The following is a 13,960-nucleotide window of genomic DNA, read 5'->3' as shown; positions in this document are numbered from 1 at the left end:
TTGATACAACATTGTTAAACATTTTCAACAAGGCTTTGATAAGTTCACTCTTTAAAACTTCAATCCACCACTGGACAAGACCTCTGTTTTATAACAAGTCTAATACAAAGATTACTAGCTGATATACAGAAGAGTTGTTTGTACATTTTTGTGGTCATAACAATACCCAACCAACAAGCTTTTGAGGCCAAACCATACAATGAAAGTCCCCATTAGTCATAGTAAGGAGACTGCATACCAAAGCATAGAGAGACCAAAGGCTTGCTACGTCCGCCACAAGTATTTTCCATAAAATCTTCGATTGTTCTATACTCGGATGCATGACTTAGAACAAGAAAAGAAGGCAAAAATGGTACAGGTTTACCTCTTGCTTTACTGTACTTGCTGTCTTTACGTCTTCATTGATTACTTGATCCATGAACAACATCTGAAGGAGCTCTTCTGTCATTATCCCATCCTCACGGACACCAAGTGATGCCTTTCGAACCAAAACATAAACTACGTCAGAATCCACATCAAGAGAAACCAGAGGTGAGGTACAGAACATACTTGCCAAGTCTTAACAGCTCTTGCTGTCCCACTTGAGAAGCTGGAAAACTCCATATCCTCCTCACGCCAATAGAATCCTAATTTTAGCAAAGCTTTTTATCAACAAGGGCAAAAGAATGTTCACATAAGAATTCATTGGAATAAAAAAATATTAACATTTACAAAACATCAATCATTCTAATCTTTGAAAGATTCATTTTATATTAGTTAGATCAAATTCATCTTATACTCGCCTTTGGCTCTAAAACTGAGAGAAAGATTTTTGATATTGCAAGCAGACCTGCATTGCTTGAACCTCTTCACCTTCGCTTCCCACCTTCAATCTGACTCTCTTCTTCACCGCCTCCTCCGAACCCCTAACTTTTTCCTCAGCAATCACCCGCTTCTCCACCACCTCCTCTTCTTCTTCCTCCTCCTCGAGTTCTCTCGTGTTCTCCAACACCATTGGTTTTGCGCTTGACCCACTCTCTGAAATTCGATTCTTCTTCTTGAGAACCCGAAGCAGAGCAGCTATGTTCGAGATCGTATCTGGCACCTGCTGCGATTCTAAGGTTTGGATTCGGAGCTGGAGATCCGCAATCTCTTGTAGAAGGGTTTCACGCTCGCGTGTCCAGCGTTGTTCCTCGCGAAGCCACCTCAAAGACACCGACAAAGACGTCGATTACATCTCCCACTCCCGAGCTGACACGTTGCCAACGGAAAATCCTAAAGGACCTTTATCAAGAGGGGACATCACGCCATAGAATTTGTTTGAACGGAGGATAATGACTTGGAGATGCATATGAAATTGACAACAAAACGTTCACCATTCTTATTTTGTAGAAAACGACAAAAGAAACAAAGCATCAGATAATGATACAACAAACATAAAGAGATGCTTCCATACAAGAGGAATCATCAACCACTTGACATACATTAGAAGGATCATACTCAAACTGAAAACATTCCTAACGGCTTCTGCGCTTGTTCGGACCGATTATCTTAATTAGCCACTCTGGTTTGTATGTAGCAATGAGGTGTGCTATTGCAAGTCCAAGCAACACTCCAGGTCCATACCCTATTGCCACACTTTTCCAGTTCAACACTTTTACTTCTTCTTCTTCTTCCAGAGTTTGTTGTTGTGTCGGTGGCGCATTAGTTCCAAAGCAACTGTCCTGGAGAGGAAGACCACAAAGGCCTGCATTCCCTTCAAAGGAGGATTTAGGTTGCCCTGTAATTTGTGTTCCTTGTGGTATTTCACCCTTGAGCTGGTTGTGAGACACATTTATGTACTCCAAAAACGAGATACTACTGAGTCCACTAGGAATTGTCCCTGAGAGTTGGTTGGTTGATAGATCTAATGACTCGAGATTGCTCAGATTGGATAAAGACAGAGGAATATGACCTGTGAAGGCGTTGTTTGAGAAGTTGAGTGCAATCAATGCTTTCAAGAGACCAATCGATTCAGGGATCTGTCCATCAATTCTGTTCCCAGAAAAATCAATGGTGTCGTAGGAGGTAAGGACCATCTTTTGCTCCATTGATAGACCTTTGTATCGCAAATCTATAGACTCTAAAACGCTATATCTCACACTCCCAGAGCTATCTTCATCGTATTTCATATAGTGAACATCGTCTTCGTTCATCGATGCTTTCCAGTTCACAAAGAATGATGGTGGCAAGTTTCCAGTAAACTTATTATCAGATATCTCAAATATATGCAGCTCTGGAAACCTGAGAGAACCGTGATCAGGAGGAGAGATAGAGCCATATAATTTGTTTGAACTGAGGATAAGGATTTGCAAATTCGGTAACGCCTTGAGCCAGAACGGAAACTTGTCGTCAATCATGTTGTGGTCAGCAACTAGAACCTCTAGAGATGAGCAATTTTGAAGAGACCTTGGAAGTTTTCCTGTTAATTGATTGTGTCCAACATCAAGTTCCTGTAGAGAAGCACCGGTTACAAACGCGTCAGGAATCCTTCCTTCCAAGTTGTTCTTCCGAAGATTCACAGTTGTCAAGTTGTTGTGACTCAAGCACTGAGGAATTGGACCCGTGAGGTTGTTGTAAGCTAGCGACAATTGCATCAGAGACGTATAATTGCAAAGTGAAAGAGGTATGCTCCCTGTGAATCTGTTGTATGATGCAGAGAAGTCGTTGATGGAGAGTGGTAGAATAGGAATTGCTCCTTCAAAACAGTTTTGGTCGATAAATAATTTCTTCACCGATGAGTTTACCAAAACGTCCAGTGGACCTTCAAAACCATCAAAAGAATTATTTGGAACAAACACTGAGGTAAGACGAGGAAGGTTCCAAAACCACTCCGGGATTTTTCCTTTGATTCTATTGTCGGACAATGCTATAAACTCCAACTTCTCAAGGTTCTTTAAGATATTTGGGAACTGGCTGATGTCGCAGCCCATTAAAAACAAATTCTCCAAGTTGGTTGGGATGTCTGACTTTGAATCTAGACTGTCCGGAGATATAATGTTACCAGAAAGATCAAGGAGCAACAGAGATTTGAGAGAGGAGAATAGACTTAAGTCAATTGGATCGCTTTTGTTTAGGAAAGAAAGGTTAAGAATCTCGAGGTTGATGAGCTCTGAGATAGGCTCTATGATTTTTCCTTCAAAATGGTTATTCCCAAGGTACAAGGCCTTGAGCCTAGATGGGGTAGAGGTGTTAGGAAATTTAATAGATCCGGTGAGATCGTTTGTATGCAGATCTAGAATTGATAAGAAAGGCATATTAACTAGAGAAGATGTAATGGTTCCAGAGAAGTGATTGTTACTGGCATCTATATATAACAGCTTGGTTAGGTTTTGTACAAGTGGGAAACTACCAGTGAGCTTGTTTTTGTCAAGGTACAATGCTTGTAACAAGGTTAGGTTACTAATTGTGGGAGGAACTTGACCGAAAAAATTATTGGAGGAAAGATCCAATAGCTCTAGTCTGTTGAGATTTCCAAACTCAGAAGGGAGTGATGAAATGAAGCTGTTGGAACCTAGATCAAGGTAAAGGAGGTGGTGCAAATTGAACAGGTTAGTAGTGTTGGAATTGAGAGTTCCATAGAAATGATTATTATAAAGGCTTAAAATAGAGAGCTTTGTTAGATTCCTTACAAGTGGAAAACTACCGGTGAGCTCATTTTGGGAAAGGTCTAAAAGGGAAAGAAGGCTTAGGTAATTAAATGAGGAAGGAACTTGGCCTACAAAGCGATTATTGGAAAGAGATAAGACCTCTAACCTGTTGAGATTGCCAAATTCCGAAGGAAGTGAAGATGAGGTGAAGTTGTTTTGACTGAGGTCCAGGTGACGAAGGTGATGTAACCTGAATAGGCTACTATTGGGATTTAGAGTTCCAATGAGACAGTCGCTGAGCTGTAGTTTCGTGACGGCACCGGTAGAGTTATCGCACCAGACTCCATTAAAGGGATCACTGAGGTTGCACTGTCTGCTATCAAACTCATTCATAAACTCAGTGAGAGCTTGAATCTGAGGGGGAGGACAAGCAACATAGCTACAATGGTCTATGTAGACTATGTTTAAACTGAAGAAGCCTGAAGGGGAGACACAATAGAGCAAGAATAGCAAGAGAAAATGCAAATGGAAACGTGACTCAGACATGGTACCTTTATGAAGAAGAGTTGTTTTGGTTTAAGAAAAATGAGAGAAGGTTGGTGGTATAAATAAAGGTACGTGGGTTTCAACTTGAGCTGGTCGGTCCCCACCCAGGCAACTTGACATAGAATAAGTTAGTATGGCTAATTGCCACTGAAATCATGAAGTGAAATCCACGTTAGTTGATTTTTCTAGCGTATAACTTTGGACTGGAATAATTTAGCATCATCAATGAAGTGATGAAGTTGTTTTTACTTAGCTTTCATTTATCAACGCTAATGGCATTTTTTTTGTTTTAACAACGATAATGACATTATTTGTTTGAAGTGTTAAGGACTTTTCCGAATTCAGAAAAACTCTCTGTCGATTGCATTTTTGTAGTCCTGGAAAATTAAGAAGTTGTCAATTGTCATCCTCTGCTTGGTTTCCGCATACAGAATCAGGTTTCTTTATTTTTTTGTAACTGTGAGTCTGTGACAGGCTTTACTATTGTGACTATGAAACAATGACTTGTGCTACTGTGACTCCAAGAGCATATAGCCTTAGCCTCTTCTTCTCAGTCCTGTAAGGCTGCTGTAACTATAAGTTGCCGCTTCTTTTTGTTGAAAGGGTGGTTTTTTTTTGTCAAAAAGTTTTTTCATTACACAGTTTAGATCAACTTCATAAAAACAAAAACAGAAACATATATGTTGTAAAAAGGTTTCACTACAAGAAAACTGGTACACAACGACTGCAGATATAGTCGTTATGTCGCTGTTAACCGTATATTACGAGTTACGACGACATACCCACAATTTTAGGTTTGTCGTAAATAGTCCGTCGTAACTGATTATCGACTAAGACGACTAAAGTTAGTAGAAAAATCGTCAAATCTTCGTAAGGGAGACGTACTATTACGTCCACTCATGTAGTCATACAGTAGTATGTATCGTCGTAAAGATGACATAAAATATAGATGTAGAATAGAGGGAACATAGACGTACATTGTACGATCAATATACATCGACGTCGACGTTAAATCGTCTTAAAATTTACGTCCACATTAGATCTAAGTCCACATCAATTCAACGTAAAAACAACGACTTATTTACATTGATATTTTTTAATATTCTAGTTAAAAAATAATTATTCAAAAATTTAAAATTGTAAAAAAGTAAAATTTTAAAAATATTATTTAAGATAGCATTATTTTTAAAAGAAATCTAATATTTTAAAAATATTTTAATATCCAAAAACATATACACACAAACCAAAAATGAAAATTAACCTAACTAAGGAAGGTTATGATCATTTCGGAGCTCGGAATTACGGATTCCGGCTTGTCTATCTAAATCCGCTTGCTCTTTGGGAGTTGGGTCACGGCGCGGTCGTACAGCCCGCCATATCCGTGCAACGTATGGGTTTGATTCAGCCATGAGGTCGAGCATGTTAGAGAAAAGCTGATTATCGGCCCACAGTTCCGCAATGACTCTGTTGGCAATCGTCAAATCTGTCTGGATCTGAACATGTTCCTCCTGCCTTGTAGCAGCGTCAACCGTTGTTGCCCTTAAAACATCGTTCACCGAATCCGAGTCTCCACTTCGTTATGGATCCTTTATGCCCGAGCATCCACGAACGTGCCATCTTTATGGCTGTGTGTCTTCTTGTAAAGGGCTGCAAGGGATGGTGGCTCCCCTATCTCAGCGGCCTATGTAGAATTTTTTTATAATTAAATTTGAGCATTAGTACGTAACTAAAATATTTATAAATTTTAAAAATTAAAATTTAGTTAATTAAATAAATTACACTTACCATCTTCAAGGCGACTCCAACGTGGGAAATCTGGCCAGAAGTATGGGCCAAGCGCAGATTACCCTCAGCATCACGCGTCAACAAAACCGCCGAACAGTTGTTGGACTTGCAAAAATTGCGAAGCTTCGTTCAATAGCCTTGAGGCCGGTCAAGACGTAGTCGCTGGGGAATGTTGGTTTTGCAGCATCCTCCTTAAACCGCCACTTATCTTTCCAGTCGCCAACATTGTTCTTAAGGCGAGTCATCGCCTTCTTGTTGAAAGCCTGTTTGACTTTCTCGTTGACGGCAATAGACCAATTAAAGTTTTGCTACAAAAAATTATTAATTAATAATTGAATTAAATAAATAAATTTGACCAGAAAAAATAAAGTATTAAAAAATCAATAATTAATACTAACCACAAGAATCTTGAACCACGTCCTTCGAACATAGTCAGGTACAAGACTCCAGTTTGGATGCGGTCAGTGAAGTATGACTTGATGCAATATCAACAGATTTTTCCCAGTCATTGTCCGTCTTAAACCTAGAAAATTTAGAAGAACAATAAATTTAAAATAATATATTATTAATAAAGTAAATTCGAAAATAATTAAGAATAAGAAAAGTTATTACCAAACTGTGTTTGGTGGTCGATCGGGGTCGATGATAGTTAAACCTTCCTGACCAGGCATTTGGAGCAGGTCCTCAACCGTATACCTGGCCTCCCGGATTCCCAGAAGGTGCTGCAGGAGGTGGGACATCATCTTCGGGATGTGGCTTAGGCTGCAGAGGAGGGTGGGGATGCTGTGGAGGAGGCACAAGCGACAGAGGCGGAGGCATTGACTGCTGAGTCGAAGTTCGTCTATGAGATTGACTCTCAGGGACAAAGTCCGGTGTGGTTCCACCACCGGAGGTAGAAGCTGATGGATCACTCGACCCACCGAGGAATGTAGTCCCGTACCTCGGTTTGTTCCTAAGTCTTTGTTTACCAGACATATTGCTCGATCAACCTGTTTTTTTGAAAAAAAATTGTTAGTTGATATATATCAAATCTAATTTCCTAAACTAACCACCTACAGTTTACTAGTTCCAAACCTAAACTAATTCTTTAAACTAACCACTTAAACTAAAAAAAAGTTATACCTAAAGAGACGGAAAGGCGATGGTAGAGAGAGAGAAACTGATTTCTCTCGTTGGGGGTCGAGTATATATAGAATTTTAAGAATCATTGTACAGTAGTCGTAAAATTACGACTAATTAGGGATAATCCACGTTTTTAGTGTACGACGAATTAGGGACGACTCATGTTTTTGATTCGTCCTAATGCAGTCATAGGATTGAATTATAAAAAAAAAACAGGAGAGCACGGTTCCATAACAGTTCTTGTCTACTGCACATGACTTTTCCCGGTTCCTCAAGTTTCAAATCAAGAAACCGAGGAAAAGCTATGCAGAGTCTAAAAGAACTTTTCTGGTGAGCGAGCACTCCCGTATGTTTCTTGAGAAGATTCAATCTTCTCGCTTTGATTTATGTTTGTTTCTTGTGCTTTGAAGAATGATTGTGGATAGCATATATATAAAAAAAATTGTACGACTACATAGGGACGAGCTGTGTTTTGGTTGCATGACGATAAGAGACGCTCTTGTACCAAAAAATACGGACAACCAGGGGCGGACCCAACTAAGGTTGGGATGTAGCAAGTGCCACATATTAATAATGTAAATGCTTTGTGTAAAATCATAAACGTATAGCTCTTTTGGCTTAATAAATTTAAGGATGAATTAGGGAATTAGGCAATTTTTAAGTTTGAATTAGAAAATTGGGCAAGCCAAGTTTTTATTAGGTTGTTGGGCAACCTAGTAGAAAAAGAATAAATTTATGATTTTTTTAACCTTTTTGCCTATTAAACTTGGCAAGTTGGAAAAGTAATTTCGTGAGACCCAAAATTCACTTTTCCTATAAAAATAATTTTTTTTCTCACTAACTTTTAACAACTAACTTTTGTGGACCCCATAAACATTCTTTATTCATTAAACTTGTGGATCATATTTAATATTTAAAAATCATATATGAGCAACTGCTTTTAATATAATACATGTTTTTCATATATAAAGTCAACATAAATCTATATGAATTAATATAAAATCGATGTAAACTCTAAAATTTATGAAAGTTACCCAATAAATTATACATTTTGACTCATAAAAGAAACTTTCATATTTATGAAATCTACCCAAATAAATGATAATTCATAAAATTATGTAAATCTATGGATAATTATCATAAATCTGAGTAAATTTAATAAACTTGGAAACCTTCATAGATCCTTCATTTTTTGCCAAAATGGCAGGAAAACAAATTTGTCTACATTTAAATTAAATATATTTGGGTAAATTTAATAATTTTGGAAACCTACGTGAATCTTACATTTTTTGGTCAAAATTGATCTCACACTTTTTGTTTTTGCCAAAAATAGAAACACTCACGAAATGCTACATTTTTTTCCCAAAAATAAAATGACAAATTGGGATCTGGCAGCAAAGTGTTATAATTTTTATGTTTATAAAATGACAAAAATTGTTAATGAAATGACAAATTTGTTAATAAAATGACAAATCCTACACCTTTCACGATGAAGTGATCTAATAGCTTTAATTTTCAAGGATCAAATCTACTTGCTAGAACCAATATAATCCCATATTGAGTACAACCTGCAGATTTCCAATCATCCCAAGTTCTTGATTAGTCATAGGTAGAGCCGTACTTATAGTCTATTGAAAAAGATATCCGCTATAGTGCTATTTCACTCCAAAAAATGACTTTTTCTTGGGTTCACCCCCTAGGGTGAACCTTTAGATTCACCAACCAATAGGAAGTTGTCATTTTAAATCTAGTATCTTTTAATTAAGGAAACAAAATAATTTGCCAAATTATGTTATGCTTTTAAAATAAATAAAAAGATTAAATAAATAAAAATAACAATAGTTCTAAAAAATATTATTTTTAAAAAAATATTTATTTATAAGATTTAGAGTTTAGTGTTTAAGATTTATAGTTTAGAATTTATCCAAATGTTTATTGTTTTCCAAGTGTTAGAGTTTACCCAAGGGTTTAGGGTTTACCCAAGGATTTAGGGTTTAGGATTAGAATTTAGGGTTTAGTGTTTTGTTGACAACATGTTTAGTGTTTTTCCAAGGGTTTAGGGTTTATCCAAGGGTTTAGGGTTTAGGATTAGAGTTTAGGGTTTAGTATTAGAGTTTAGGGTTTAGTTGACAACATTATTTTTTTTAATTCGTTTTTATATACTATTTTATTTATTTTTAAATTTTATTTTGAAAAGATAATATAATTTGACAAGTTATTTGTTTTCTTAATTAAAAGATATTAAATCTAAAATGACAATTTTCTATTGGTTGGTGAACCTTTAGGTTCACCCTATGGAGTGAACCCAAGAATAACTCCAAAAAAATAGAGTTATTCTTAAGTTCACCCCTAGAGTGAACATTTAGGTTCACCCAACCAATAGAAATCAAGTATTTCATAATTAATATTTTTTAGAAAAGGAAAGAAAATATTGTCAAGTTATATTATGTTTTTAAAATAAATAAAATAAAAACAAATAAAAATAATAGTCGTTACAAAAAATGATTTTTTGAAAACTATTTTTAATATCGTCAAAAAACACTAAACCCTAAACCCTAAATCCTAAACCCTAAACTCTTGGGTATACCCTAAACCCTTGGATAATTTTAAACTCTAAACCCTAAACCCTAAATTCTAAACCTTAAACCCTTGGATAAATCATAAACACTTAATTAATCCTAAATTCTAAATCAAAAACACTAAACACAAAAACATTAAATCTTAAAAATACTATTATGGTTTAATGTTTTTAATTTAGGGTTTAATATTTATCCAAGGGTTTAGGATTTAGAATTTAGGGTTTAGTGTTTTGTTGACGAAATTAAAATCTTTTTAAAAATCTTTTTCTTCATATATTATTATTTTTATTTTTTTAATATTTTTATTTTAAAAATGTAATATAACTCGACAATATTTTGTTTAATTTTTTAAAAGATATCAATTGTGAAATGAGTGATTTCTATTGGTTGGTGAACCTTAAGGTTCACTCTATGGGTGAACCCAAGAATAAGTCCAAAAAATATAGGATAATTTGGTGCCTCCATGTCAAGTATCTAGTGATTTTTATGTCTTAAAAAGTTAAGACTCAACCTGAGTTTGACCAAATTCTCTCGCATAAACTTCTTATCTTAAATATTTAAAAGCATCAACAAAACAGTAAACCTAAAATCCTAAACTCTAAACCATGAATCCTAAATCCAAAATCCTTGGGTAAATCCGGAACCATTGGATAAATCCGGAATCCGAATAAATTATACATTTTGACCCATAAAAGAAACTTTCATATTTATGAAATTTACCCAAATAAATGATAAATTATTCATAAATTATATAAATTTATGGGTAATTTTCATAAATCTGGATAAATTTAATAAACTTGGAAACCTACATGGATCTTTCATTTTTTGTCAAAATGGTAGGAAGAACAAATTTGTCTACATTTATCTTAAATATTAAAAATCATCAACAAAACACTAAACCTAAAATCCTAAACTCTAAACCTTGAATCATAAACCCGGAACCCTTGGATAAATCCAGAACCATTGGGTAAATCCAGAATCCGAAACAATCTGGAACCCTTAGGTAAATCCGGAACCCTATGCCTAACGTTTAATACAATCTAATTCACTATAACTCAAGAAATAAGTATATGTATACATAAGATGTAGGAATATCTAAGGTGTACGAATATATAAGGTGTACATATACATAAGTATACATAAGGTGTACGAATACCTTAGGTGTACAAATACCTAAGGTGTACGAATACCTAAGATATACAGAAGGTGTACGAATACATAAGGTGTACGAATATCAACATAACCCATCTAATACTTAAGATGTACAAATACATAAGGTGTACATATACATAAGTATACATAAGGTGTACAAATACATAAAATGTATGAATACCAACATAACCCATCGAATACTTAAGGTGTACAAATACATAAGTATACATATATTTAAGGTATACGAATACATCGGTGTACGAATACATAACATCTATGAATACCTTTTGTTTATATCCCTTATGGCATTGAAGAGTTTAAATACATATTAAGTATAAAATTTAAATACATCTACGAATACAACGAGAGTATAGTGCTCTCCAAAACAATTATACGTTAATTATTTAGAACTCATATTTTACTCTATATAAAATTTAAATATTTTGCTAATAACCTATTGGTATTATAATCTAAAATTTTGTCAATCTCGTTATAAATGATCTAATTAACTAAAAGGTGGTAAAAACAATCAAATAATTTATAACAACATTTCATTTGTGAAAGCTGATATACCAAAATATTTTCATTAAATTCTATAAAATAAATTAACATATTAGTTTGATTGTGTTTTCATATATGTGAAGCACATTCATTTAGACAACATAATTTTTCATATAAAATTTAAGATTGTTTAGAAATGAAATGTTGAAATAAATAAGTGAAATACATCTTATAATAAAAAAACTAAACAATTAAATATTTTTTATAATAAAAAGCTAAATAATTAAAAATCTAAACAATTAAAGATTAAACAATAAATAATTGACATTAAAGACATCTAAAATGAAATATAATGAAAGATTTCTTTAAAAAAAATACATCAAATTTTTATTATGAAATATATAATACAGTTACAAAACAAATCAATAAAATCGAAGTAAAATCTAGATAATTTTTCAATAGAAAAAAGACATTTTCTATTAATTGTTTAGTTTTTTTCAATAAAATCACAGCCATGAAAACTAGAATTTTAGATGGATATAAGATGTTTTAATAGAAAATAGACATTTTATATTATCTTGTATTATTCAAAGATTTTTTAAAAACTAAATTATTAAAAGATAATGAAATGTAATTTAAACAATTAAAAGATAATGAAATATAATGAAAGATTTTTTTTTAAAACCAAATAATTAAGAGAATGTAATATGTAATACAGTTACAATAAATTTCAATAAAATCGAAATCTAACCTAGATAATTTTTCCCATTAGATTACTTTTAAGAAATCAATTTTTAAATTTTAATAAACATTTTTAGTATTTATACTTTTAATAATTAATAAATGATATATAGTATTTTTGTATGATATTAAGCATTCATTTTAATCATTTTTAGTGTATAAAAATTGTATTTAGATGTTATTAGGAGTTGCATATGTATAAATTTCATAAACAGGGGCTTGGATTGCACATGGGCGTAATGGTTTTTTATTCTTCAGTTGAAGAAAACATTTTCTTCTTCTTCAGTTAATTTAACTGTAAAGGTGGTGGTGTAGAAAAGAATGAGAGAGAAAAAGAAGATGAGAGGAAAAGAATGAGAGTGAGATGATTTCGTAGATGATGGTTGGTGGTGTGAAAAAAAAAAGAGAGAAAAAGAATGAGAGAGGTGATATGACAAATTTTATTTTAGATATATTTTAATTAAAATGGCAAAGATGTAAATAATGAATCTGACAAAGATCCCAAAGGATATTTAGACATAAGTTTACATGGGCAAATGCAAAAAATTGCCCAATTGGCTAATTTAAACTTGAGGTCGCCCAACTGTCAAATTACAAACTTGCGATTTGCCAATTTTGCCAATTTTTTCTAAATTTAACTGTGCCCCACCCAATTCTAGTTCGAGTGCTTGAATGAAGTTGTATATTTGTTTTTTTTTTTTACTTTTTAAGCATTATTAATCACTTCTTTAATTTTGTTTTTGCTACATAGTAGTAGTACATACCAAATAAGAATTATACCTTATTTAAATATTACTCTAACAAAAAAATTATTTAAATTTTTTTTTCAATATTTAGCTGGAAGTAAAAAACAAAAATGAATAAATATTTTAAGAAAATTATCATGTGCAGTATATAATTTAATAATACTACTAAAAAGAATATCTGATTTAAAAAAAATTATTTGACACATCTAAAAAAATAAGATGTAAATTTTAGTAACTTAAAAACTATATTAAAATTTAGTTTCCTAAATTATCTATATCTTTATAAATATGGCTTCAATTGGTGACACTTTTATTGAACAGAAAATGAAAAAAATAATGAACAAAAATTCAATTAATGAAATGAATAAACAGAAATATATGAATTATTGTTCAATCCGTTCCTCATCTAAATTGGAGAAGGAATTTTTTCTTCATAAGTTTTTTCATTCATAAGAAAATTAGAGGAATGGAGTGAGACCCATATGTCTATAATTTGACCAAAAATTCAACATAAATGGTATAAAATTTGAGGAATAAGAATTTCACCATTATTTTTTTCCTAAAGTGCAGTCACCAATTGAAGCCATATAGTGTGTCCCATATTAAAAAGATTTCTAGATCCGCCCCTGCGGACAACCATTTTTTACGTTGACGATGATTTAGGGGCGACCCATGTTAACGTTGTACGATGATTTAGGGACGACCTATGTGTAAGTTGTATGACGATTTAGAGAATATATGTGTTAATACCCTAAAAATCGAAACTCCGAACCCCAAACTACAAACTTCTTAATTTACATTTGGATTTTACACTTCTAAATCTTAATCACAAAATCTCATAACTTATTTAAACATGAAAGTTTTGAAAAAAACCTCATTTCATAAATAAAGAAGAAAATGAAACACAATGAGTCCACAAAATAGTAGATGTAGATTTTTGGCATTTGTTCTGCTTCTGTGAAAGTCTTTTGTGTGTTTCTGCATGTTAAGGGTTCTTGCCAATGAAGTTTTAAGGTTTGTCTGTATGTCTAAGAAGATTTTTTTGTGTGTTTCTGCATATTAAAGATATCATATATTTTTACTTATTGCTACATCTCTTGTGTTTCATTAGTATCCACAAAACTGTTTCATTTTCTTTTGTAATTTAATACTGCAAGCAAATCGAATTTCTCACTAGAAG

At 33.2% G+C, this 13,960-nt stretch overlaps 2 protein-coding genes across 2 annotated transcripts; both read right to left on the bottom strand.

The window, feature by feature from the left end:
• On the bottom strand, positions 1 to 994 carry LOC130510651 (protein disulfide isomerase pTAC5, chloroplastic-like). Its single transcript, XM_057007174.1, has 3 exons — positions 830 to 994; positions 550 to 626; positions 1 to 478 (listed from the first exon to the last, which is right to left on the bottom strand). Exons 1-3 carry the CDS (start codon positions 992 to 994, stop codon positions 448 to 450), a joined length of 273 nt encoding a protein of 90 aa, XP_056863154.1. The 3' UTR covers positions 1 to 447.
• Positions 995 to 1,336: 342 nt separating this feature from the next.
• Positions 1,337 to 4,171, bottom strand: LOC108848668 (receptor-like protein 41). The gene has a single exon (XM_018622090.2). The coding sequence runs from the start codon at positions 4,152 to 4,154 to the stop codon at positions 1,497 to 1,499; it is 2,658 nt and encodes an 885-aa protein (XP_018477592.1). The 5' UTR covers positions 4,155 to 4,171; the 3' UTR covers positions 1,337 to 1,496.
• Positions 4,172 to 13,960: the final 9,789 nt, after the last annotated feature.

Source organism: Raphanus sativus, chromosome 4 (genome assembly GCF_000801105.2).
Source record: "Raphanus sativus cultivar WK10039 chromosome 4, ASM80110v3, whole genome shotgun sequence".
Taxonomy (NCBI): Eukaryota; Viridiplantae; Streptophyta; class Magnoliopsida; order Brassicales; family Brassicaceae; genus Raphanus; species Raphanus sativus.
This window is presented reverse-complemented; position numbering and strand designations above follow the sequence as displayed.